Raw genomic sequence first — 27,421 nt, forward strand, 5'->3', positions numbered from 1 at the left:
ACAAACTAAACTTTTTGATAAGAGCAGGGAAAACATTTCAGATATAATTTGCCTAATTCAAGCAAAATACATATTTGATAAAAATTGAACTTCTCCAATAGCATTTGAAAATACTTGCAGAGACCAATACCTGAATATTAAAGTCTACATGAATAATAAGTTTAAAGCTATTCAACTCTTGTTTAATAAATTAGAAAAATGAATATATTAAAGTGTATGGCTTTAAACTAGTAACAGAATCTTCCAAAATGCACCTTTACAAAAATCTGGCAATAACTGAAGTTTGGGATAACTTCTGTGATGTAATGTCAATAAACTATATTCTTGTTTGTTTACATCTTTCCTGCTTTTAAGTTTGGGTGCCATATACCTTTTGCACTGAACTGAAAAAATTATTTCTCTTATTTCATGAGTAAACAGCCTACCACAAGAAAAAGAAAGTTTTTAGACCTGAGGCCTTCTACAAAGACAATCTACCCAAATGGTGCATATGAGTGACTGTAGAAAAGGCATGCTGGCAGAAGAAGGTCTCTGGTCCCTAATTATGAGTGGATTTCCAGACTTTCATCTTGACAATTCATGATGAAAATCAGCCTACATGAATTTCAAGTTTCAGAGAAACAAGTCTTGAAAATACTCATCAAACTCCTCCTCCCTGTAAAGAAAAAAAAAAAAAAAAGTCAAAGAAAGTTCTGCTTTGGATCTGTACCTAGAAGATAACGTTTGTATGAAAAAGATTTAGCAGACTTTTGATTAGAATTTGTAGCCGGTATAGATAATTTTGACTTATTCACTACAATATCCTTCACATTTCGTATCTGTGCAACAGCAGTGAGTTGACTGTTAGGATTTATTTCTAAGACAATTAACGGCATAATAGGGGGTAAACCAGCAGTAGTATGGTAGTGGTTTGACAAAGGTTCTCCTACAGTGTTGTGTATGTCTCCTCTTTCAAAACACATTCTTAGGTTCACTACATGGAAGGAGATTTGACATAATTTTAAATGTCAGAATATTCATTAAAACACATAGGAAAAATTTCTGCCTTTGCAGTTCTGAATGGACAACTGTATGTTTTACTAACTACAAGTTCACTAGATCAAACTAACCGTGATTTTTCATCTGCTTCTTGTAGAGGACCCTTCCAAAAGTCAGCATCTGAAGGACCATCTTGTGCATCGCTGTTATCTGAATCTATTAAAAAATTTAAAGTGCTTATGAAATAAATTTTAAAAGAATTTATAATTTTTTTTATTTAGATGGTATATTGCCAGGACCAATGTTTAATTGTAACCATAAGAATAAAAAGAACACTTTACTTTGCATAAAGTGAAAATGAAAACATTTTCCAATGTTATTGAACACAGCATCAAAAAGGCTCTTAGATATCATGAACTAATATTTTGGCCAAACATAACAACAATCATATCAAAACACTGATCTTGACACAACAGCAGCGTAGCACTTTGTTCCTAAAATTAAGGGCTTATAATCACAAACCCAGAATTACAATACAGCTTGAACTCATGATATTAAATGAATCAATTACTTTACTTCTACTTGAATGACAACTTTTATCAATTGTGACTTATCAGTGAAAGTGTCAGAAAACATGGATTACTGCATAACTGTTTCATGTAAGTATACAGAAGGAGTGAAAACAAACAAAAAAATCTCACTATCAGAAATATGCCCTGACCTAAAAAACTCCCAGCCTTCCAATAGAGCTTTCCTGACAAAACAGAGACTCTGGGCATGGTCGAGTCATAAGTAAACCACTTCAGGTCTTCCTGTACCTAGCTGGGAAAATGTAGGTGCTGAGGACATTCCTAAAAACGTATAGCACAGCAGAGCAATCAGCAGAAACACTCAATCCCTTCTAGACAGTCTGCAGCAAGAATTGGCATGACCAGGAGATGGGGCTTGTTTCACCAAAAAAGAAACTGGGGACTGGAATTACTGAGATACAGAGACAACTACTGCCTAAAGAGTCACTAAGACTCTAAGTGCATCCACCCCGCAACAAATAGGTCTCTAAGGTAGTACAGGTGGTAGCTGGAAAAGACTTTAATTAAAGCCTAGGATTTATTTAAATTCTATTAATTGAGTAGTGTACATATTAGTATCATTCCCCGAAGGGAAATGTAGTAGTTATTCTATCAGAAAAGTACTTTCTTTACACAGCACACATTACACAGCATATATTTGCATACCTGGACCCATGCAATTATTCACAATGTACCCATTTTTGCACCATTTACTATTTTCTGGAACAACCTGACCTCTCGTTTCCTGATTATTTCCATTCTGTTATCTGTCCACATTTTTATTCCTTACTTAAACTTAAAAGATTTCCTTCTTAAAATTCCTTACAGTTTTTCTCTAAGAATTTGTAAGTAATCATTTTAACCTTCCATATCTCTGCTTGTTTTCACACAGCATTCTTATAATCTTATAAAATATTAAAACTACCAGCAAATAAAACTAAGACCAATGACAAATTACTATGAAATAATGCGACTTATTACAAAAACATACAATACAGAAGATATAAATACTTTACCTTTATCAGAATTTTCTGAATCTTCTGAAGAAACCTGATCTGGAAAGAAACACCGTTTAAAAAATAGTAAGCTTATCTTGGTTTTATCCATTATCTTAAATTGTTTACAAGGGTACTTCTATCACAATATATTACCCATGAACATGTGCACATGCACGCACACACCATATATTCAAAGAAAGCAAGCAAACACTGAAGAAAAAAGATTTTTTTTTGGATGAGTGCAAAGGTCATCAGCTTGAGCTCAAATACGTTATCCCGAGATCTGTGGTGTAAAAAGGTTATCTAACATTTCCAAAAGGCTTTCATCCCCATAGCCTCAAGGAATTAAATACTTCACAACCCTTTCTGGTATGCAATGTCCAATTCTTGGACAAATTTTCCTTGCAATGCATATTTTTCAAAAGGCTCTCCCTCTCTGTAAAATATAAGAAATTTATCTTTTTTTTTTTCCTCCAAATTTATCTTTTTTGTGCACCTAGGAAATTTTACCAAAGAAATTTATCTTTTTTATCTATATCTATACATATGTAGCTATAGCAAAACTAAGATTCAACTAACATATTTCAATATTTTAAAATTGAAGATCTAAAATTTAAATTTACCTTTATGGGTCTTTTTTGACTTCTTTTTTGCTGAACAAGATAATTTTGTCTTCTTAATTTTTGGCTCTTTAGAGTTCGGTACAGCTGTGCCTCTTTTCTTGTGTGCTTTGACTTCTTTCCTCCTTTTAAAAAAATGAATGTACACCTTTATTATATGTATTCCTCAAGCAACAGTAAATCTTAAGTATTTAATTCAATCAAACAGTTGTCATTTTTTCTGAAACCTATCACTAGTTAAACTGAAAAAAATTAGTTTAGTTAAAATGAAAAGTGCTATAGAAACACTAGAGCTCTACAGCTAAAGACAAATGACAGGAAAAGCTAAAGCTGCTAAAATAACACTGATGCAGGGAACAAAACCAGTGAATTGGCAATCAAAGATTAAATACAGAAAATAATTTTGTAACATGTCAAATTCTTATTTATATTGAAATCTCTTTTTCTCTTTTAGCAAACAATTCTGTATAAAGGTAATGAGAAAAACACAGTTAATACAGGTTTTCAAATGTATTTTCGTATTTGATAGCAGCAAAACCTGAGGTAGAAGAATCTCAAGCCTAAGGACCTGTTGCAGACCAACAACCCACGTATTTTATTTTCAGCGTTACTTATATAGGCTTATTGTATGAACACAGGCTGACTTTTTCCTGCTTCTTTGCGCAAAGAAGTCACTAAAATTGTTTCAAAGGAAGTATTACTCTGCAGGTGACAAAGAGAAAATGTTTGACCATACTTATTCTGAGTTCAAGTGGTTTTACAATTTTAGTTCCACAAAGAAGCAAGACAAATCAAACTAATCTCAGTTAGTTAATTCTCCTTCTTAATATGTGCTTACACAGTGCTTTAATGAAACTGAATATGAATTAACTTTTAAAATTAATTATTTATCTTGGATATGTCCATCTAGACACACCTTTGATTTGTGTTACTTTAAAAAAGAAAACATCATTTCCTAGCTTAAAGTTTCCCTTTCATATGCTTTTCAGATAATTGTCCAGCTTAATTACTGCTTTGTGCAACTAAGTTCATGCCACATCAAGATTCAGAAAATTATAAAAACTCAGTGTCAATAGTTGTGGAATTCACTAAGATTATAGATAATAATAAAAAACCATATCAACTCTTAATGCATACATTTTATAGGTTCAAAATTCACTATTTTCCTCTCATATTAATAAGTGATTCTCAAAGAACAAATATTCATTCAAAATTTCAAAGCACACTCACTTGATTAACACATAAACCCACTATTTTTAAGAAAAGGAAAAGCATTCCAGCTCTTGCTCAAACACAGCAAGATGGAAAATAAAAAAGACAGTGTTTTGCATAAGCTTTCAGAAAAGAAAAATAATCACTGGGCTGAAATAAAGCAAAGGAAACTTTTGTGGGGGTGGGACTTTTCCGGTTTGAGGGTTTTTGTACTTTCATTAGCACCACAATACCCAACTCTCAACAGTGTCAAGCCACTGACTTTACAAGAATTCCAGAACAGAATCTATTTCAGCATAAATGAAGTTCCTAATCATCTAGATGAAGTTTTCCCTCTATTTGTTGTTCATCGTAACTGTAATCTATCAATAATTCAGCCCCCATATTTTAAAAATATTTCATTACCGGTGATGAAAGTTTAGTTTGTAGGAACATTCTGGACATAGTCCTGAAAAAGAGAGAATGATAACATTATACCCATGTATTTGATAAGCATAATTACAAAACTTATTAATACATATATAAAACTAGGTAGAACACTATCTTCCAATTTCAGCAGCTTTTCCTTCAAAACAGAAGTGCCAGTGTAATTGCAGCCAGGGTTGAGAAAAATGCCATGATAAAAGTCTTCAGTACAAACCCAAATTTTACTAAACCTGGAGAAAAATCACAGGTTTAGCACTGGCAACTCTTCATAAAGAAGTATCAGTGCTTATCACATACAGACATCCCATTTTATGGATCTTTGTGGACAGATCAAATTGTTCTACAATTATACTGAAGACCCTCTTAGAGCTTTGCCAGAGACCATGTGCTGCCACAGGGAGTGTCTTGTGCACAAAAGAAAAAAACACCATTAGCTTGTTTTACACAAAGTAACTGTGTAAACTGTGGTAAGTTTAATTATCTGATGAACATATTGAATAAGAAAATCCCACTTAAGAGACAAGACTGGAAAACGAAGTGATTTAATTAAAGTTAGAATTTTTGGAAGAAAACACAAGCATTAAAAGTAAAACTATAGAGCTGAAGGTGTGCAAGAAGTTGTCTGGTCCAAAGCCCTAAGTACTCCTAAGCCACATAATTGATTAAGCAACAACAATGATGAAACCTTCCTTGCAATGCAGTGTTGTCCATTAAAACCTGACATGCTTGCATACCAAACAGATTATAATGAGTTATTCTAATTTTATGACACCACCAATTATAGAGCATGAAGTGCTCAACCTGTAACAACTTCGTGACATGTAATGGTAATAGCCATTCTCTCTAAATCAAGACCGTCATACTACCTGTAATTAATTTAACAAAATTATCTCCTATTCAGCATTTTCCATTTTGCATGAACTAATATCATTATCACTGGGTCTCACTCGATAGCTTTTAAAGCACAAGATATTTGTCTTCTTTTAAGTTTACATATCCTTGAATGGCTGACTTACTCAATTTCACAAGCGCATTCCTCTTTTCACCATGTTCAACGTAACCAAAATTCACCTCCCAGCTCTTCAGGCCTTCTTTCTCATCACAGTGCTTATTTCCACAGGAAAACTGACCTTTAAAGAGGTCAAAAACAGCAAACCATGGTTCAATGATTATCAAGCATAGGTTTGGGGTTATGTCCAGTTTTGCTCAGTTTTTGCTTTTTGTTTTCCATTTCTTTCAAATAAATAAGCCCAAATCTCTAAGTAACATCTAGATTAAGGAAACAATAACAGATAATGACACAGCAAACAATCATACTTGCCTAATATTGCATATTTGCAAAGAAAGAATATAACGTGAACTGTGCTTTACAATGTATAGATGAAGGCATATGTTAAGAAAAAATAAGCCTAATACTGAACTCTGAAGAAATGAATGTCACTAGGATACATTCTGTATCTTAAATGATTACTTAGCAGAGGCTGATGGATCAGGAGGTGTGATTCAGACATTAACCTTTAATGACATCAAACTATTCAAAGTATCATGTATGTACAAAATTAAGATGTCCGTGTTCTTATTACCTTACTAGTTTACCTGATATACTGGACATACAATTTGTACTCTTATGACTTCCCATAAACACTTTATTTTTCTTTTAAAAAAAGGAAATCCAATTCTATGATAAACTATATGATATGGCAGCTTTAAAAGCTTTCTTAGGTTAATTATGTTAAATACAACACTGATTTTAAAACAATTTGACATAGTCAATGTTGTTTACACCACTGGGTTCCCAATATTGCAGTAATAAAGATACATATATTCTCTTTGCAGAAGACTGATTTGTATGCAGAGCTGGCAGTAAGGATGTGTATTAATAGGCTCACAAGCAGGACTGTTGGTGAACGATTAACCTCAGAACATTCTGCTTAAGCTGCTAACTAATGGATTGGCAGTGTCCTCAGATACTTCAGTTCTGCAATGTAAAACTACTTGCAATGCTAACACTTGAACCAAAAAAACCCCCAGGACTCCCATTAAAAATAAGTTTCAAATTAATATACATTAAATATGTTCAACCCTATGCAAGGTATGGCTATCAGTACTCTGTGTCATCAGGAATAATTTATATCCATTATAAAGAAATAAAAATCTACAAAGAAAAAGTTATACTATATAAAACTTTTTGGAACTCAAGCACACTCTGTTTATTTCACATCTTCTGAAAAAAATCCCCAAACAAACCAGAAAAACAGGCAGAGAGAAAAGAGAGATAATCAGTTTTATTTATGATTAGCTGCTCTTTACAGTATGCAAAATCCATTTTGGATGTGAAACTGGATATATTCACAAGAATATAGCTGGAACAATATCTTCAGATTGCTAAGGCAAGCAATGAATTCTTACATAAATCAGAACTTGACTGTGTACAACACCATAATTCTGTGCCCTTACACATTTACTTGCATTTATGATCATCTAAATATTTGAAAACATGGTGGTTTGTTTTTTTTTTAGTAGCACCCTGCTCCATGCCATACATGTGTACAAACAGCCAGGCGTCTCTTACCCTCCTTTCATGCTACAATCCTTACAACATGTATTCAAACCTTGACTTGAATATAGAATCCACTCTTTCTGAAGGCTTTTTCAGTAGTATTTATCACTCTGGTATATCTGAATGTCATAAAAGCATTAAAACCCATATTTTTGCAAAGTAAGAGATCATTAGAATCTCCATCGTATATATGGAGAACCCAAATCAAAGGGAACTATGGACCACATTATTCAGTACTTGAAACATGACTTTTCCTCCAGTTAGATGTCCAAGAAAGGAAGACACAGAAACCAGCATGCTGAGTATACATATATCTAATTTAATCAGCAAGAAAAAAGTATGTGCAAAATTCCACTTCCATCTGAAGTTCTGTCACCTCGCTATGAACTGCAGGGAAGTTACTGCCTTCATGTTCAGAATTATAACTCCTATAATCTGGCTGTTAAATATGTGCTTTCAAAAACTATTAGCATCTTCTGCTTCTTGCAGAAGAACAGAATAGGTGAAAAATAAAAGTACTACAAACTAAATGAATTACTGAAAATCAAATATACTAAGGAAATCTAGAGAGCCAAAAGACTGATTTTAATGCATTTTGATCAGAACTCAGAGCTACCAGATTGGTACATGGATACATGGTGCACTATGCAGGTATTGATATTCTGCCTATTTTCCATGGAGGAAATTACTGAGAAAAAATAAAGGGGAACAGGTTTGGAGGAATAGTTGTTTAAATAAGGTAAAGCATATTATATGTATATTTATACATATATAAAGGCTAAGAAAGACACTGCTATGCTAAAAGTTAAATGTTAGTTCAATGAAATAGTGAAAAAATGGAGAGTAGGTCAATTTGCAGGTATTAAACCCTATTTTGCCAAATAACATGTCTGGTTTGAGTATTTTACTACTTAATCTACAAATACAAATAAGTAGAAAACAGCAAATAGACCCACATGTTCAGCTTTGGTCTTTCTGCATATTGCTGAAAAACTCCTATTTCACCTCTACCCAATAAACTTGTTACCTATATTCCTACAGAAAACTTTTACCACTATTGCCTTTTGCCTAAAATAACTTTAATTTTAAAATTTTCTGCCATACCTTACAATTCATGCTTTGAAAGTAGAGCAAAAAGTACTTGGGAAGGCATGTCAAGTATGATTTTAAAATAGCTTAAAAGCTTTTAATTTTAAGGATTTATTTTCAGACCAACTAACTCATATGTCTACTATTCACTGATTTATAAAATTTAAAGTAGGGTTTCTACCTTAACTTAAGATTTTAATTAAGAAAATGCCCATTTTGTGAAACCATTTATTGAAACTGGCAACTGGTAACTGGCCATTAAGGTAACATTTTAAATTTAACAAGACACAACAGCAAAACTCAAAACACTTACGGCAAAAGATTGGAGTGGGAAAGAAAAGAGAAAGAAATAATCTGGCATTTACAATTAGTAATACAAGTGACACCTCTCCTTTCACTCATCCTAACCCTTCTTCTTCCCCATAAGCTTACAAAGACAGACATCAAAAAGCAACCAAATGTGAGTAACCCATTCCTATGTTCCCTTCTTAACATACCCCAAACCACAGTACTGTCCACCAGCAGAGGTTCTCATCACCACTATTGTTGTCAGAGCTAAAATAAGAACATGCTCTCCCTTTTTTAACGTGAATTATCAGACAGGTAGGTATTAATGCTTTATTACATTTAATAAAGCAATTTGTACTACTGATTTATACTTAAAAATAGGAAAAAAAAGCATTAAAGATTCATGCCTTTTTTTAAGTGATCATTTGAAACTGCACTTGAAAAGAGCTCCTAATACACAGGGTTGAATTCTTGCGCCCCTTAGTGGTGAAAGATACTATTTCTCAATTCGTATGTTCCAACTGTATGCTTTCAATTAGGAATTCATTAAAAAGTTTAAAACATGTAATTCTGCAGTTTCTCCCACATTTTTAAATATGGAGTACCAGATATTAAAAGTACAATGCAGCTTTAAATTCTTTTTCCTCACTCATGAAGACATAATTGTTCATAAATTACTCATTTCTCATTTAATTTTAATTATCTTTTTAAAGCATTCAGTAAAGCATATAACTATATCAAATGTAACTATCTGTTAATATAATCTGTAGTGATGAATGCAACATAGGACTACAACTACCTTTAGGAGCTTTAATCTTTATAGCTTAAAAAAATCCCAGCATTAACGTTCACACTTCCTCCTCTGAAGTACGACATAAATTCTTTTAAAAACAAGTGTATTTCTAACTTCTTGTAATATATTATAATAAATAGAGTTGTTTACAGAATTGTTCTGATCAACAGTATCACTCCATGCAATTTTCTTGTGTGTGCATGCATGACTTCTGAAAACTGTACATGTGTATAAAGATCTACCCACAGGAACAGCAATACATTCACATCATTTTCTTGTTTGTTCAGCTACCTGAAGAAGTCCATGCAGCTAGGCCACGGAATGGGGACCACCGTGCAAAGTCCCAATAACACATTGGTAAGAACTCACACACAGAAGCAGCCAGAATAAAATACTGATTTAGAAACAGGACTAGGAGACATGACAACCATTCCCACTGATTCCCACTGAAGCTTTCAAAACCAATTTAGCCTAAAACAGACATCACACATGGAACTTTAATTAAAAAGTTAACGTTTTGCAAAACAGCATTGGAGAAACTGTTAAGAAAATTATTTCCTGAGGAAAAGTATTGAGAGACTTCAATTAAAGGTATCAAAGACTAATGAGGTAACATAGAACTACTGGAGAAAAGCAGATAAAAAACATATCCATGAAATTCAACATTATCAAATGCATTATGTTGGTGTTCATTACAAATCTGACCTTGTGAAAATAAACCATATATTCTCTTAATTTTAATATATGCAGATCAGTGTGCACTCTAGAGCTATGTGGCATAAACCAGCCAAGTTAGAAGTTAGGTCAATTTATTGTCCATTATCTGATAAATTTACCAGTATTGGCAAATACTGTCTAACAAAGTTAAGTCAAAACACAGCAAGAAAAGCATCAAGGAGAAATGTAATATAAAATGAAAGGCAGCATTACCTTTTCCTGAAATTACTTCTTTCTCATGTCGCCATCTAAATCCAAACTGTTAAGATAAGAACCAAAATTAAGTTGCGAATAGTCAACGTATTCAGTAATGTAAAGACTAATTTCAGTTGACTGATGTCCTGCGTGTGGTTCATCCATTCAATTCTGGTTAGTAAAATTTAATTTCTTTCTCTTTTAATTAAAAATATCTCTCTGCCTCTGCTCGCCAGAAGGATTCCAATTTACACATGCAATTCAAATTCCAGGAGATGCTGTTCAGTACTGAACAGCAACTTTCTAAAAGGCTTCATAGCAGGCAGAAGAACAAATAGGAAATTAGGATAGACTGACTTTACTAGATACTTCATTGCAATTTTGTCCACACAAAAAACTGAGAATACAAATGGAATACTGAAAAGTCATATTAGCACATGTCAATGGATCACCTCTTACACCCTAAAGACTACGACAAAAAAACCCCACCAACAACTAAGTGGTATTTCTCTTCACATTGCCTAGAAACTTCATATGTAGATAACCCATCTACTATTTTTGTTTTCCAGTAAAATCTGCTTCATCGTCTCAAAATGGCAAGTAGCCTAGTGAAAAGATTGAAGACTGAAGGGAGTGAGAACAGCCTGGGAAAACCAATTTTCACTAACAAGTAGAAAGAGGGGATAAAACTCAGAGCCATACAACTTCTCCAAAAAGGGCTATCTTGTATTTTCATTTAAAATTCATGAACACGGGATGACAGCATGATAAAATTGCTGCTCTGTAAGCAAAGCACAGAAGACATTGAACTTCCATGTTAAAAGATGGGGAGGGAAGAGGGGGAAGAAGGGTTACAAAATCAGAGATGTAAAAAAATGGCTGCAAAGCCTATCTTTGGCACCTGAGTTCCAAAGCATCCTTTGGAATATGGACCTTCTCTTGGTGCACTCATAGACTGAACCCACACAAATGTGCATTTTGCAGATGCAGTGGCATAAATTCTGTAATATACTGGATTGATTTTTTATGTCTTTAATTTTAAACACTGTACAGAAGTACAGGTATCTATTGCTGTGTGTGGTCTTTAATGTTGTTGATTTTTTTAATAAACCACAATAATTGTTTATCTGAAGGGCAACAGCATGGAGTTCTCATACATGAAATGGTATGTGGTTCAAAGAACATCAGAAAAAACAGGGAAACAAAAGTTTTGGCTTTTTAAGAATGTGCCATACTCTCATATAAATGCTCTGTACCTTAATAACAAAGCTGAAAAAACTGAGCAGAAAGACATCAGTAGCTAAAGGTTTTATCGGCACTGATTTTCCTCAAGTCAATATGTTACATAGAAGATGTCTAAGAAAATTAAAAATTTGTACACCAAAAAAATATTTGCCTCTTTAAATCAGTCCACTAATTTTCAAATTGGTATTATAACATAAACAATGTCTTCACACCTACTGTTTTCACTGGTAAAGAAATCACAGAAGATCAGGTTCTGCTCTCATACTATGCATGATGACAGTTTGCTAAGGCTGTATCAGGTTGTGCTTGGCCTACTCTACAAATCTGCAGTGTGGTCTAAAGTACCATTATACCACTCACGCTTCAGTCAAACAAAAATTAATCAGTTGTAAAAACCAAGAACTGTCCTGAACAGTTCCGTGAAAACAGAATGTAAAATACATTCGTAAATGCAGAAATCATGATGGAAACCAGGTGATCCAAAGAGTGATGGTAATTGGTTTTGCTCTTTTAAAGGATATTTACTGTTTTATAGGGTATTCTAATTCTGAAAAGCTTGTGATGCAATTGAAAAATACCGCAAGTTTACGATTAAACATCGACAGTATTTTGGCACCAATTTTGTACGTGCGTTGCTGGCAATAAAAAGTGAAAACCAATTTGACCTTATCTGCATGTTTGCTTTTTCATAGTCTTTCTGCTACTTCACCAACCACCAAGTTATCCACGCTCATTTTTGCTAATGCAGTAGACTTTTATACCAATTTTCCCTCACAGTCCAAACTTAGTAAGATATAAATCAGATTATATGCTTACAGAGTATTTTTGTAATGATATCAAGAAAAATAAGCAAAATAAAAGAAAGGAGGGAGCCACAACCACCTGTAGTACATCTAGGACAAAAGCTGTCCTCATCTACATTCATTTTTGCCAATCATTCTTCCACCAACTAGTGGAAAATCACAGAGTGACCAAGGCTAAGAAGAAACAATAAAATAAAAAGTAAATACAATTTAAGTCCTCTAACTAAGCTAAAATATCAGGAACAGATTAAACTATACAGGAAAAGTTAAAAATTAGGGCAGGTTCTTGAACAGCCAGCCTGCCATATTAAGGAATGCAAAAGGATCATCAGCAGACAGCATTTATTCTGCCTTCTTTGTTAAATTAATTCAACAAGATTCTAAATGAGCTATTTCTACAAGGTAGACCAAGACCAAGTAGAACTCCAAAACAGATGCTTTACAAGAGTATCAAATGGCTAACTTAATACGAAATGATAGTTTTAAAAATGTGAAAGACTATTTAATATCCACAAACAATAAAATTCCCAAATTAAATATGGATTGCTTGTATAATATGCATTGGCGGCAGCTACAACTAACATGTCCACAGTTACCTCTTTCAGAAAAAAACAAATGTATGAATTTAGACAACACTGTGGAAAAATACCATAGATATTTTAAATCTTTTTATTTTCACAGGAAAGCCTCCATGCTGAAAAACAATGACAAAAGCGAACATCTTAACATTACCAAGTAGAAGACAAGTTGGCCTAGAAATCTGAAAACAATCTGGAAATAAAAACAAAAGCATAAAATGTATTCTGTTTAATGACCAGGTGTCAGACAGATTTCATTTCTTAGCAAATAGGAGACGTTTCCAATCTGTTAAGCTACAAAACAAAGCACAGAGACAGCAAATAAGAACCCTTCTAGGAAAATAAGACAACAAAGAGAAGAGAATGTTTCTAGTCCAATGCGTATCAAAGTAAAACTTACATGCAGAGCACTCTCCCCTAGTGCATTGCAAAACTGACAATAGAACTGAACCATCTGACAATACAGACGGTCATTTATCAGCCTCAAAGCTTGCAGACAAGATGCACTGAAGGTTCAAAGACAACCTTAACCTAAAAAACTCTGATCTAGGGAAAATGTAAGGAGTAACAGACCCATCACAAGCAAGAGCTGTCAGTGCACACTCTTCCAGTGTCTCCAAGAAGCCTCACACCACAGGGTCACCTTGGCATTTCTCATTAAAAGAGAAGGAAAAGATTGTTATGTCCTAACTACACAATGAAAAGTGGGATCACGGGTCACAGGGTTCTATTTGCCTGCGGTGCCAGCAACTGAGGTGAGTGCAGGTGTGCCAAGTGAGTGTGTGAGCACCAGTGAAGACCAAACCAGACTAGCCATCAGCTAGATGAAGTGACCTGGGAGCAAGGCAGGTGAGTGGGTCTCCACTGGCCAGCTCTGGGTGTGAAAGCACCTGTGTATCTCTAGGGACAAGAGCACAGAGGGGGTCTGCTACGGGACCAGGGACCAGGGGAGTGCCAGCCATCTCTGTGTGCGTATGTGTATATGCATGCGTGTATGTGAGTGAAACACTCTGAACCAGCAACTGGAGTGCAGCTGTGGCCTTGGGGGTTCATACATCTTGGGGCTTCTTACTGTTTTCTTTTGAGCTTCAGTCTTTGGCAAGGTACTCTGCTTATTTTTCAGACCTCAAGAGAGCCCCTCCCATGAAACTGGTCCTTATTATTATCCAGTACTTAGGAAAACAGTGTTTTTCTCAGAAGAAGAGTTCTAAATGAGATCTGAGCTACAACCTCTATGCAGAGATCTCTAGAAGAATTAACTGGCTAAAAGATTTTGGCTAGTAGCAAAACAATTACAGCTGTGAAAAGACAAATGAGTATGTATGTGCAAGTCTCAATCTATGCAATATATATATATATATTAAAAACATCACAGAAAACTGATCTCCAGCATTACTTTGACACCACCTAGCAGGATACAGAATCATGGAATCATAGAACAACCCAGGTTGGAAGGGACCTCGAAAGATCATCTCATCCAACCTTTCATGGGAAAGGGAGCCTAGATGAGATTATCTAGCACCCTGTGTAATCGCATCTTGAAAACCTCCAGTGATGGGGACTCTACCATGACACTGTGGAGGTTGTTCCAGTGAATGAAATGTTCTCACTGTAAAAAATTTCTTTCTTATATCAAGATGAAGCATCATCATATAAAGCATCAACAACTATCACACCAAAGGTTGGCCAGCTGAGAAACTTGTTACCCACCATGCACCTCTCAGCACCAGTACTGCAAAACAGAAGGTAAGAGGGCCTAAAGAGATGTAACTTTGTTTCCGGAAATGCAGAAAAAGAATCAAGGCAGGAAAAATCTGAAAGCACAGACTGCATTCCATTGGTGTGAATGGATCAGCAGCCTATTTCTGACTTCCAAGAAAAAAACCTGCTCTGACATCCTTCCGTACCAAATATGGGCATGGATAAATCAATAACTGAGAAAAATCTCATTTTTTCTGTTTTTCTAAGAATTTCTAAGAAAGGACTCTCACACGGTCAGAACGTATTTGAGAACAGAAAGCATAACCTAATATAAGAGAACAAATTACATGATACAGCAGAGTTATGCTGACATGGCAATTCCAAAAATATAGGTAATGACTTATGAGCATAAATAGGAATTCAGAGTGACCTCAAAGTTAGGACAGCCACATTTGAAGTCTGACAGGGAAACACTGTTCATACAACACACGCACATGCAAAAAAAAAAAAAAAAAGGAAAACTGGGGCAGAACAGTTTCCCACAAAAGATAGCAAACATATGGAAACTTGGCACAGGAGTGAAAGAAACAAAATCTGTAAGCATGCTCAAGGGAAAATCAGTTGGGGGGGGTAGGGCAGAGACTGAGGGATATGACACAGCTATAGGAAAATAAAATAAAATTTACTCAAAAAAAGGAGGGAAGACATCTTCAGCATTTTACTTTTTTTAATTTTCATTTAATTTTTGCATTTTTCTGTTCCAATTTTCTTTAGAAGGCTATCATCTTTTCTGCCTAATATTAGAGTTTAGGCGCAGTCCTTGCAAACATTCACCAGTGAATGTAATTTTCAATACTACAAATAGTCTCAAAGAACTTTATATAGACCCTGTTTGCAGGGCTGTGTTGTTACTATGTGCTAACAACACTAAGATGCATCTCAGCTCACGAACACTCTTTGCAAAATCACAATAGAAAATTCACATATTCTTTCTGACCAAGAAATCAGTCAGTTAAAAACTTGGAAACAACAAAGGCTGTTCTGGTTAAGAAGAAAAACTGGTGCTGGAATTGGGCTGGCTCTCTTAAGAAATTCTATTTACTTACAAGGAACATACAAATCCTGCTTCCATAAACAGAAAAGAACAACCAGCAAAAGACGCTGCTTTAGAACAGACCTTTCCAAAATTGTTTCTGCCAGCACTCAAGTACAAAACTCTCTCTTTTTAGACTCTTTGTTTTTTTGTAACAGTAACATTCCCAGGGTTTTTTTAGGCTTCATCTAGTGCTTCTCTCCAGGCAAACCTCTCTAGCCTTCTCTCCTTAACCTCTCCGCATTTTCTGCCTTTCTTACACACAATGTACCTCTTCATAAAACACCATCTGACAGAAATGCTCCTGTTCCCACAGAAGCACATTTTTGGGGCAGCGACAATGCTTGGATTCAAACTGCTGCTGCTTATTAAACAACTTGACAAATTCTCACAACTCTCTTTCGAGGGAACGGGTACTAACATTCTGGTTTCACAACATATCCACGATCATAAGGCAATTTTTAAAAAAGGACATACTTTAAAACCAAGATGATTTAAAATAATGAAACGTACCTTATTCTCTTTGTATCTACTGAGATCTGCTATACAGTATTCTTTGAACAATTTATCATAATACTTCTTTGCAAGCCTCTTCTCCCTGTAACAAAAGGTATTACTTTTTATTAAATATAGAACATGATACAATTCATTTTACTTTGTAATGACATTAGCAAGACAAAGACATGTTGTTTCATCCAAAGAACACAAGTAGCAGAGCTAGAAGCGTAACAGAAATACACTCAGTGAGCTAAGGGGTAATTCCCATAAAACTGGAAAAATACATCTAAAATATATCTACAGCACAAATTAAACTATATTTTTTCAAACTAGGCTTCCTTCAGAGTTTTCAGAACAGTCGTTTGGATCCCAGAGAATGCACAAATATTTCTTAGTTCTTTCTGTCATCAATTCATTTTGCCACTGGGCGATATCACAATATGAAAGACCTCCTAAAGGTCTTTCATTTTTAAATACATTAAATATCAAAGAATGATCACCAAGTATGCAAAGTAATTCTTAATTAGTAGGGGACACCACAAATTTAGTACAAGTGATCTTAAAACATGTTCTATAATAGTTCCAGGTACCAATTCATGTCTGCTTCATCATCTTCGTTCCAGAGGAATCTATGGTTTTCTCTAATAACATCAAGATCCGTCTTGTCATTTGCTCTATAAAAGGACACATTTTTTTTAGTACAATGTAACATTAAAAAGAAAAGTCAGTCAAATAATAATTTGGTAAACATCAGTATTTCACAGTTGTGATCTCTACCTCACCACATAAAGGAATATATTGGTATGGAATGAAACTATCAAAAAATGTATTCCCTGGCATACCTTTTCCCAAATGAAAAATTCACAGTGGAAAACAGCCACTGAAACTGTGATTACTTGATCCTGTCTGAAAATACTTTTTATACTTTTTATTGAAGACAGTAATGTTAGAAGGCAGTTATAGACAGCTCTAAAGAAGGTTATCATTATTCTGGACAATGGATAGTAATTCTGCACATTTCAAAAGTATTTCAGATTGTTATTTTGAAGGTACTGCCAGATATTTCTCAATGTACCCTCAATTAATGCTCACCTGTCATCCTTCCTTTTACATAACAAAACAAGAATAATTCAGCTCATGGTAAGTTTTTATATAAAAATAATGGTGCAAAAATGAAACAAGGCAATTCTGTGGTTTGGATATTTACAACAACTGTAGTTACTATCTGTGACCAAAAGAATTAGTAATTTGATACATAGCCACATCCCCTTCTCCCCCCCAAAGCTATAATATATATTTTAACAGTTCTCTATAACAGTGGAGCTTTGGGGGCATGAGGGGAAAGATTGCTAATGATTCTTACCCAGAACGTTGGAAATCCTCTATTTTGCCACCGTAGTATAAAATGTAGTCATTCACAAACTTTTTATGTCTTTCATACTGAATAAAGCAATTAAGAATTGTTTCAGGACTTATCTTCTTTTATTTTACCACAGTTTAAAGCTAAAAAAATAATAAAAACTTCTTATACACTTAACAGAAGGAAGTGGCTTTTTTCTCAAAAACATTCCAGTAATTTCCAGAAAGAAAGGAATTAATTAGCAATTTTTACTTAATAGCCTCTCATGAAAGTTATTTTCCAAATACAGGAATTCAAGGCAATTTCATCTTTAAAACCTCATTCAGCTGCCAGACCTTTATAAAATTGTCTTCCTTTATCAAAGATGCTCTGTATGCATATACATAGAAACTGGGTTCATTATTTAAACTGTAATTTAGACAACAGCTTTTTAGTACTGCAGTTTTGGTTTAAAACAGGCTTGTATTTCTGTATCATAAAAATAGTCTGGCTGCTAAAATGGAACAATTTATTACAGTTTACCACCAACATACAAATAAAAGTTACCTGCTTTAGTTTGGAGATGAAAATCATGGGAAAATATGTAATGTGTTTTTTTGAACACTTCAGCCTCAGAGACATCATTTGAAACACCTTTTGTACCATAATTTGAGCAAAAATATGTAATTACTTATTCAGAAAATAAGCATCTTCACAAATAAAAACATTTTATATGGCTACTTAAAAATATTTTCAATTAACTAGTATGGTGTTTCTGAAGCAGGATCTCCTGCTACATATCCTGGCAACTACTGTATCAGTGTGAATAACTTGTATGAACCTACTATTTTGACATGCATTAGAATTTTATTGAGAAAACATTTTACTTTCCAAAGGCCTCCAAAAAGTTAATTTAACATCAGTTTGAGTCTTTTTTTTTTCCTTTCCACCACAAACAGAAGGAAGAGGGAAGCAAGTCCAGAAGGTTTAACTGGTACAAACACATTTAACACAACATACTATTTTGTGCTGCCATTTCAGTTACTAGGTGTTAAAATTGTGTAACAGTAAATGTTTTAAATAGGAATCGCTCAAAAACATTAGCAGAAACTCATAAAAGTCTCTACACAATGAATTTTGTAGTCATTCCAGAATACATGAGATTTTCTGTGGCTAATGACAGTCTACAATGTCAGTGCGACTGATTAAGATACGTCTCCTTTGCAGGCATACAATGGTTTATGTAGTGTCTGGCCAAATTCTAAGCAGGTTAGGAGAAGTTACTTTCTGTTTACTGGAGTCTCCACATTTAAGTAAGCCCTTCCATATTTAATTAGTCTCTACTTTCCTATTTATTAACTGTTACTGCTGAAGAATAGCTATTTAAACAAACAGGGAACTGATGATACTTCAGATACACTCAGCCAAAACATATAAGGACTGCCCCAGGTGAAAACTAAATAAAAGGAGAAAGGTTGTAATCTAAATAAGGTGGTAGTTATAAAAATAGTTTCAAATTATGCATGAAATATGATTAAGAGATTAAAAAAACTAAAATAAACCTGCACATGATATTAAACAGGCTTACATTAGAGCATCTGTAGAAGATATTTTTGGAGATCAGGCTGTTTTGAATAGACTTTTGAATTAACTAATGCATTCTTAATTTCCAGAAGAAATGTATTTGTCCACAGATAATAGCAGCCTTATACAGAATTATGTTCTGTATAAACTCAACTGAAAGAGCAAAGTGTCTTTATGCAAGTCTAAATGAAATTCACTTTGTAATAATTTCATCCCAAACAGGACAAATGAGAATATAGGAAAAATCTGGAAATGCCTTGACTGAGTAGAGACATTCTCAGAGACATCTCATCAGCTAAAAGGAGCTAATCTGAAGAACGACTCAGTATCTGGTGCTGCACTGTCAACTGCTGTGACAACTGAGAAATCCCAGTATTTCACCATAATGGATAACCTGTGCACCATCTTCAAACTTGAAGAAAAATGAAATAGAAGGATACGGCATCCATTGCTATCAAGTGAAATCTTCTTTTTCTTGCTTCTTCCCTGTAATAACAAATATGTTTGAGTGAAAGCTATCCTTACATTATGGGAAAAATGCCTCACAAAAGCAATACATAAAAGATACCTATCCCATTCTTCAGCTGCGAATTGTCTGTGAACCACGCTGCCTTGTTTTGCTTTTTGGAATGGCTTTATCAGAAGGACATCTTCCTTTTTACTAAAGGTAGAGGGGAAAAAGGAAGAAAAGTTAGTTGAGAACTTTACATAAGCAACAAAATTTCCATATGCCAAATTTTGCACTAGCTTGAATAAAAAAACCTGTTATATTGCTAGTTTCTACACGAATAAAACCAAACTTCAGAACAAACACCAGCTTAGACATTATACTTGATTTGCAGAACGAAGCTGGAAAGGCATTTGCTTACAGTCAGCATTTAAAGAAAATTGCTTAAAACAGCAATCTGTAATATTTATTTTTATCAATATTATCACCATAGAACCACAATGAAAAAACCCTGAAGATTCCCCAGTTTCACTCTACATTTAAAGCCCTCTGTAAATCTCAGCTACACAGCCAAGCAGGAACAGGAAGGACAGTATGTTCACTGAATAGGAGTGACTGCTAGTAACCTTGTCTCATCCTTTCATGCTAATGTCTCAACACCTCATTAAACGGCTCTGCATCTCATAGCGTAATCACAAGAATCACTAATTTAAAACTTAAGTACTGTGTTGTGAACCATACATAACAGTGGGCAGCTAAAAATACTTTCAGAATTCAACAAAGTAATAGAAAATTAAATATAAAGACACACTGTAGCTAGTAAAAGGTATATGTAGTTAGTTTCATTCCTCAATAGAGGTGAAAAAAAGATTTTTCCATAATTATCAGCTGGCAGAAAGAATGGGAGTCAGAAACCTGTAGAAAGCAAGCCAGGGAATTTATATTTCAAGCTATGGAATACAGGACTCCAGAAACTAAGGGTATCATTTGCTCAAGAAGATCTGTAGGCACCAAATTCCCGTAAGGAGACTCCATAAAACAGCAATATGGAGAAAACTTAAGACTACTGCTTTCCTTAGAGTGAAAATAAATATCATCATAGAGCAAGAGAAGGATATATACATATACAGTAAACCCGTATAAAAGCTCTACTGGGAATCATTAGTAGTGTGCCAGAACAAGGGTAATGATGATATTTTTGAAAGGGTCCTGATGGTTAGTTAATATACCACCTAGAAAGTGGAATGGTATAATGTGTAATGGCCTTTTAAAGAAAATGAAAACTGAACAAAACCAGTCACTGTTTTAATGGAGAACAGCTATATTTATAAAATAAATGGAACAGCACAATGCCTGCTATTATTCCAATGATTAAAACACGAAATTTCTTCCCCAGAATGCAGTCAGACACTACAAAACCCATTCTTTCAATTTTATTACAAAGGAAAATATGCAAGTCCTGGGAATGTTTCCAGAAAGCCTTCTTAAATAAAGTCCAATAATAGTGCAAGGGAGAGACAGGAAAAGGTAAGAAAAATATATGCATTATGTAGGTAAATGTTCAGTACAGTGCAAAAAGTGTCAAAGGACTATGGTGCCAAAGCAAAATAAATATATAAATAAATAAATATCTTAGTAATATGAGATCAGACTACAAAATTCAAGGTCACTAATTGTGCGAACCACTGAAAGAATTGGCAAAGGTGATCTCAAATAAAAGATGTGTAGTCACATTTCAAGGATTGAATACAACACAATTCACCAATTCCCAGGTCACTTCACAAATTAAATAATAAACAACTAGCATCAGTTCTTCACTTCCTCCAAGCAGGTGTTTTATATCTACAAAGCCTACAGCCACCTGGCCTTTTTCCCCTTGCTCTCTTAGCAGTTCCATGTGTCCTGATGCATCACAGTGAAGTGAACAGCACAGCCAAACCCCAGCAGCTGATACTAATGCCTGGAAAAATGAAACACTCTGCTCCAAGAACTGAGGGGCATATAGACACCAGATGGACATGGCAGAATGGATCTTAATCAGCTGCCCCTGGGAGACAACATGCTTTGGCAAGCTTGACATGAGGAGATGCAGGAACCAAAGAGACTGATTTTTCAAAAAACAATTTCAACACCAGACTTTACATACCATAGCATAATCTTCTACACACAGCAATAGGCCATTTGCACTAAATACATAATGCAAAGTGTTAATTCTGTACTACGTTACCTTTTAGTCTTTTGCACAGAATTCTCTCCACTCTCCTCATCACTAAAATCAGAATCATAGCCTCCATGGCCACGTGCCTGAAAATAATAGATAACACAGTCAATATACCTGCTAATGTAATATGGACACAGCATAACTAGAAATCAGTACTGTCCATCATATATAAATAAAAGAGAGAAAGACAGAGAGCAAACCAGCAAGTACAAATTCTCACATATATCTAAACCAAACCAAATTGAACAGACAATACAGAGTATATTCCACATAACACCAGGCAAAGACAGACATTGTCAGTCTGTCAAAAGATCACTTTATAAATAATTTAGATGCAGATGTCCCTATATTTAATCTTTGTATAGATGCAGATAACCAAAAGTATGACTACATCTTTGGTCTTAACTTTCAAACAAACTCCCTTATATAAGAAAAAGGTGAGTATCTTCCCCAGGAGCTACTCTTTCAGTGGGCTGGAGGACATCAACTGATGTGCCCACATTATAAATAAAGATGAGAACAAAAGTTTCTTTGGACGTGATACAGCATTTTAGACCATTAGATCTTACATTGGTAGCTGGAAAGCTGATTGAAATGATAACTAAAATACAAAATAACAATATGCCTGCAAAAATGTACCATCTAATCAGCACAACATTCCTACCATGAAATAAAATCTCTTTTTCTACACACTTTGGGACTACAATGTCAAATTAATGCATATAAGAAAACCAAAATATCCCCTATCTTAATACCATCAAACAATCAAGCACTGACTGACGCCCAGATCTATCACCTCCATTTTTCAAGGCACAGTTTACATGTCCAATTCCTTCAGCAGACTAATGGCTTAAGTAGATCCCATCTCCTCTCCCTCACTCCTACTCTGGGACCTTCCTTCCAGTTGCTCAGTTACAGTTGTGAAACTACACATGAACCAGATCATACAACTCACCCAAGTTCCAAAGGATCCTATCCAAAAAAAGATAATTTTAACTCAGATAAGCTTCCTGACAGTTCATCCAGAGCCCCCCAAACAGCTACACCAGCCAGCTGGAAGGGTAGCACAGGAAGAAAACAGCCAGAGCTGGGAACTGCATAAACTGGCACTGACACCAAAAAAGCATTTACACAACTGGAACATTTACACAACTGAGCTAAAAACAAGAGAGGTGGTTATTACACATCTGCACGGGGTAAGGTTCAAGACATACTTCCTAAGTATCTTGATAATTCAGACAGTGGATGAGAAAAGAAACTGGGTTAGAAAACCAGTGTATTTGATTCAGCGTTGCTGATTCCTACATTACCTACAATCATATTCCTCCTCAGACAAAAACCTGAGAAAAACAAAATCTGCAAAAAAGATGCATCTCTTCAGGATGATTTTGATGAGATGCCTTCTCTTTATACAAATGCCTCCCAGTAATTCCATGCTGCAGAGTCAACTGTATCCTCTACTGACATCAACAACTGGTCTGTGTCATGCAGAGTATGTAAAACACAGTTCTCACACTGATGGTGAAGGCCTGATTTTTAAGGGTTTTTTTAAAATTATTTTTATTAATAATAATAAACTGTACCTTTTTTCCTTGCTTAATACTGTAATGTTCCTTCCACTCTTGAACTCTTGTGAAGAAGACATAGCTCTCATATATGTATACATTTGAACAAAACCAAATCAGAACTTCCTGATTTGCTTTTAAGTTTTCTATTTCCCAGGAGACACAAAAATTATCAGTTATCAAAAAAAAGTGCAGCAGATATCTGCAGTGTCTGGTGTGAGTGGGCCTCATGCACTGGCAAAAGAGCAGCAATGGTGCAAAGTCCTCCCAGCACAGTCCCATGATAATCCACAGCTCAGATGCAGGTCTCCTAGCTGAGGTGGTTCTAATAGCAAGCCTGTCACTACTTTTATTAATAAAGCCTATGTGGTCTTTAAAGAAGGTTGAGTACATTATGAGTGTGCAGCAAATATATTTATACTTGGCCTCTAAATTTTAAAAATATCATGGTAATCCAGGAGTGTTTTAAATGGCAAAATTAATGCTTCCCAGATGAATACTGAGAGCTTCCTTCACACTTCAAAGGTTAGAAAGTCCAAGCCAACACAATGTGTATGAAAGTCAACATGAGACAGATGAAGTATAAAAACAGGCAAGAAAAGCTTGAATAAAAGGAGATTTTCCCAGAGTGGTAGCCTTTGGATGATGGGCCCCAGGAAAAAAGTAGACATACTCAGTAATCAGCTCCCAAATGATTCTGGGAATGACTCAATTGAAAAAAAAAGATGCAAGAAAAGCTGCTCCAACAGAGTCATACAGTTGGACTCGCAGAAGTTGATGACTGCCTTTTGGAAAGCTGTGACTATGAATATAAGGGCAGGCATGGCTAAGGACTAGGTCCTGAGAGGCTGCTCTTCTGACTCTAACAGGAGGACTCTTCACAGCTTCAGCCATTCCTCTGAATCACTACAATCACTCAAAGACAAATTCAGAGTGAAAAAGAGCACAACCCACGACTGATGCCCTGACATTTTTAGGTCACTCCTTCTTTGAAAGCAACAGCAGGACAGGCAGGTACTGGACCAAAGTTGGGTTTGTGTATCGGGTTTGCGTGGCAAGGTTTTGGTAGTGGGGGGCTACAGGAGTGGCTTCTGTGAGAAGCTGCTAGAAGCTTCCCCCATGTCCGACAGAGCCAATGCCAGCCGGTTCCAAGATGGACTCACCGCTGGCCAAGGCCGAGCTCATCAGCAATGGTGGTAGCGCCTCTGGGATAACATATTTAAGATGGGAAAAAAAGTTGCTGGGTCACAGAAACTGCAGCTGGAGAGAAGAGTGACAACATGTAAGAGAAACAACCCTGTGGACACCAAGGTCAGTGAAGAAGGAGGGGGAGGAGGTGCTCCAGGTGCTGGAGCAGAGATTCCCCTGCAGCCCGTGGGGAAGACCATGGTGAGGCAGGCTGTCCCCCTGCAGTCCAGGGAGGTCCACAGTGGAGCAGATCTCCACCTGCAGCCCATGGAGGACCCATGCCGGAGCAGGTGGATGCCCGAAGGAAACTGTGACCCCGTGGGAAGCCTGCGCTGCAGCAGGCTCCTGGCAGGACCTGCAGATCCATGGACAGAGGATCCCACACTGGAGCAGGCTTGCTGGCAGGACTTGTGTCCCCGCAGGAGACCCACGCTGGAGCAGTGTCCTCCTGAAGGACTGCACACCGTGGAAAGGACCCATGCTGGAGCAGTTTGTGAAGAACTGCAGCCCGTGGGAAGGACCCACGTTGGAGAAGTTTGTGACGGACTGTCTCCCATGGGAGGGACTCCATGCTGGAGCAGGGGAAGAGTGTGAGGAGTCCTGCCCCTGAAGAGGATGAAGCGACAGAGACAACATGTGATGAATTGACTGTAACCCCCATTCCCTGTCCCCCTGCTCTGCTCGGGGCAGGTAGGTAGAGAGTTTGGGAGTGAAGCTGTGCCTGGGAAGAAGGGAGGGGTGGGGGGAAGGTGTTTTAAGATTTGGTTTTATTTCTCATTACCCTATTCTCGTTCGATTGGCAATAAATTAAGTTAATTTCCCCTATTTTGCCCGTCACAGTAATTGGTTGAGTGATCACTCCCTGTCCTTATCTTGACCCACGAGCCCTTTATTACATTTTCTCTCCCCTGTCCAGCTGAGGAGGGGAGTGACAGAGCAGCTTTGGTGGGCACCTGGCCTCCAGCCAGGGTCAACCCACCACAGTTTGACATGAGCAGCTCCAGCAGTGCTGGACGGCTCTCTTGGAGACTGGGACTGAAAATTACTGACCTGATGCCTTAGGAGGATACCAAAATCACCTGACTTTTAGGTAAAACATAAAAATGAACTCCATCAAAGAATCTCATCCATAAATGAATCTTTATGTTTTAGAAGGACAGTGTAAACAGGCACTGGCTTAATGTTGTTAAATTTCAAGGCTAATTTCTCCCCTTCTCCACGAAAACAGCCAAACAACGATCCCAGATGAGGAAAATGTATTTCATATCTAACTGTAGTAAAAGAGGGGCAGATACCAAAGCTTTATGCCCAAGCTAGTAGATTTTAAAAGAGGCATATGTAGACATTGACATGCAAAATTGTCGAGAAAATTTAAAATAACTAGTTTCACTATTTGATAAGCCCATCAATATAATCTTCACTTTGATGGAATTTGTCAAAAACTCAGAATACTTTTAGTAAATTAGTAACATAAATACCAAACATTTTATCAAAACGTGAACCTGAAAGCTACATAACTTAAATGGTAGTGTGTTTTGTCTGTTAGACCAACTTTGAACTTTTTTTTCCCAAACAACAAAACAAACTGAAAGCACAAAACTAAAACAAGTACCAGTATGCTTTGGGATACATTTAAATCACATTTAAGTAATCCCAACATCTTGGATTAATGAATAGCAAAGCAACTGGAGACAGAACCAAGCCCGCTAACTCAGGGCTCCTGAAAACAGGCAACTTAAACACAGTGGATGTACGAACACTGTATGCAACTGACAGCAAATAGAGGAGACATCAACTGTTGATGTCAATACAGGCCACTGTGGGCTCCCCAGCACTGCATTTACAGGAGGTATCCGCATCCAGAAAAGGCACCTCCTTTAACTCTCTCAACAGGGGTAAATGCACACTAGGGAAACGGACACATCATAGTTCATGTTGACTCCTGATCACAACATGCAGCTGAACAGAAAAAGACAGTTAAAAAAAAAAAAGGGCAAAACAGTCCTACACACAAAATCCCAACTCATAGCTCCTGACCTCAGCCCTAATCTTGCTACTCCCCTCCCAAGCATCACCCTTGTCCTTCCCTTTATCTGCCCAGCACACAGGCCTGCGCTCATTTCTGCTTGCAGCCTGGATGTGGCCCAAACAGACCCGAGTGCTCATTTTGGTACAAACAAACTACTCTGGGAGGGTCTGAAGGGACCACGGGATCTAGAATGGGGCTTGAGAAGCCGTCCTGGCTGGATAAAGGGTGCCATGCAGCGGGTCAGCATGCTTCACTGCAAAAGGCTCTTCCCATCTTGACGTTGCCTTTGAGGCTTTGCAACCCCCACTTGGAGGAAAAAAACCTGAGAGTAAGTACAATTATCTTCAAACCTAGTCTTCCTTGTAAAACCAATTACGAGGAGTATTTGCATATACTGTACAGTGAACACCCCTAGCAAAGAGAAAAGACACCCACAAGATACTGCCCCTTTATTAAAGCTCTAAAACTATGAAAGGGGAAGCCGGAGTAAAAGGTAACAGCAGACTAAGACAGTGAGAATTAGAGCTTTGTGGGGCTCCACGGAGAAAAATCACGCCGAAAACCGGCCCGTGCGGGTCCGACACGGCTTCCAAAGCCGCCCAGCCCTGCCCCGGCCTGCCGCGCGACCCGCCAGACCCGTCCCGCCTCCGCCGCCGCCACCACCGGAGCGGCCCTCGGGCGGCC

General features: G+C 36.4%; 2 protein-coding genes across 3 annotated transcripts in view; one reads left to right on the forward strand and one right to left on the reverse strand.

Moving 5' to 3' along the window:
* Positions 1-39: 39 nt before the first annotated feature.
* Positions 40-22,095, reverse strand: FRA10AC1 (fragile site, folic acid type, rare, fra(10)(q23.3) or fra(10)(q24.2) candidate 1). The gene is made up of 13 exons (XM_010565028.1): positions 21,962-22,095; positions 19,855-19,947; positions 19,727-19,772; positions 17,727-17,803; positions 16,954-17,037; positions 16,379-16,463; positions 10,464-10,509; positions 5,820-5,933; positions 4,783-4,825; positions 3,169-3,290; positions 2,564-2,602; positions 1,110-1,194; positions 40-655 (listed from the first exon to the last, which is right to left on the reverse strand). Exons 1-13 carry the CDS (start codon positions 22,093-22,095, stop codon positions 613-615), a joined length of 1,011 nt encoding a protein of 336 aa, XP_010563330.1. The 3' UTR covers positions 40-612.
* Positions 22,096-26,753: 4,658 nt separating this feature from the next.
* The window catches only part of LGI1 (leucine-rich, glioma inactivated 1), a 32,400-nt gene continuing 31,732 nt past the window's right edge, over positions 26,754-27,421 (forward strand). For both annotated transcript variants that reach the window (XM_010564934.1, XM_010564935.1), the window contains exon 1: positions 26,754-27,065. The gene's annotated coding sequence lies outside the window, so the exon portion shown is untranslated. The remainder of the gene's footprint in view (positions 27,066-27,421) is intronic.

The sequence above is a fragment of the Haliaeetus leucocephalus genome, unplaced genomic scaffold (assembly GCF_000737465.1).
Source record: "Haliaeetus leucocephalus isolate CR32 unplaced genomic scaffold, Haliaeetus_leucocephalus-4.0 Scaffold184, whole genome shotgun sequence".
Classification (NCBI taxonomy): domain Eukaryota; kingdom Metazoa; phylum Chordata; class Aves; order Accipitriformes; family Accipitridae; genus Haliaeetus; species Haliaeetus leucocephalus.

Excerpts from the sequence above, each read along its gene's own strand:
- FRA10AC1 (XM_010565028.1), bottom strand. The coding sequence starts at position 22,095 with ATGCTGTGTCCATATTACATTAGCAGGTATATTGACTGTGTTATCTAT. Across the intron at positions 19,773-19,854 it reads GCAGCTGAAGAATGGGATAG|GGAAGAAGCAAGAAAAAGAA; the intron begins GTATCTTTTATG and ends TTGTTATTACAG. Across the intron at positions 10,510-16,378 it reads GTAGATACAAAGAGAATAAG|TTTGGATTTAGATGGCGACA; the intron begins GTACGTTTCATT and ends TTATCTTAACAG.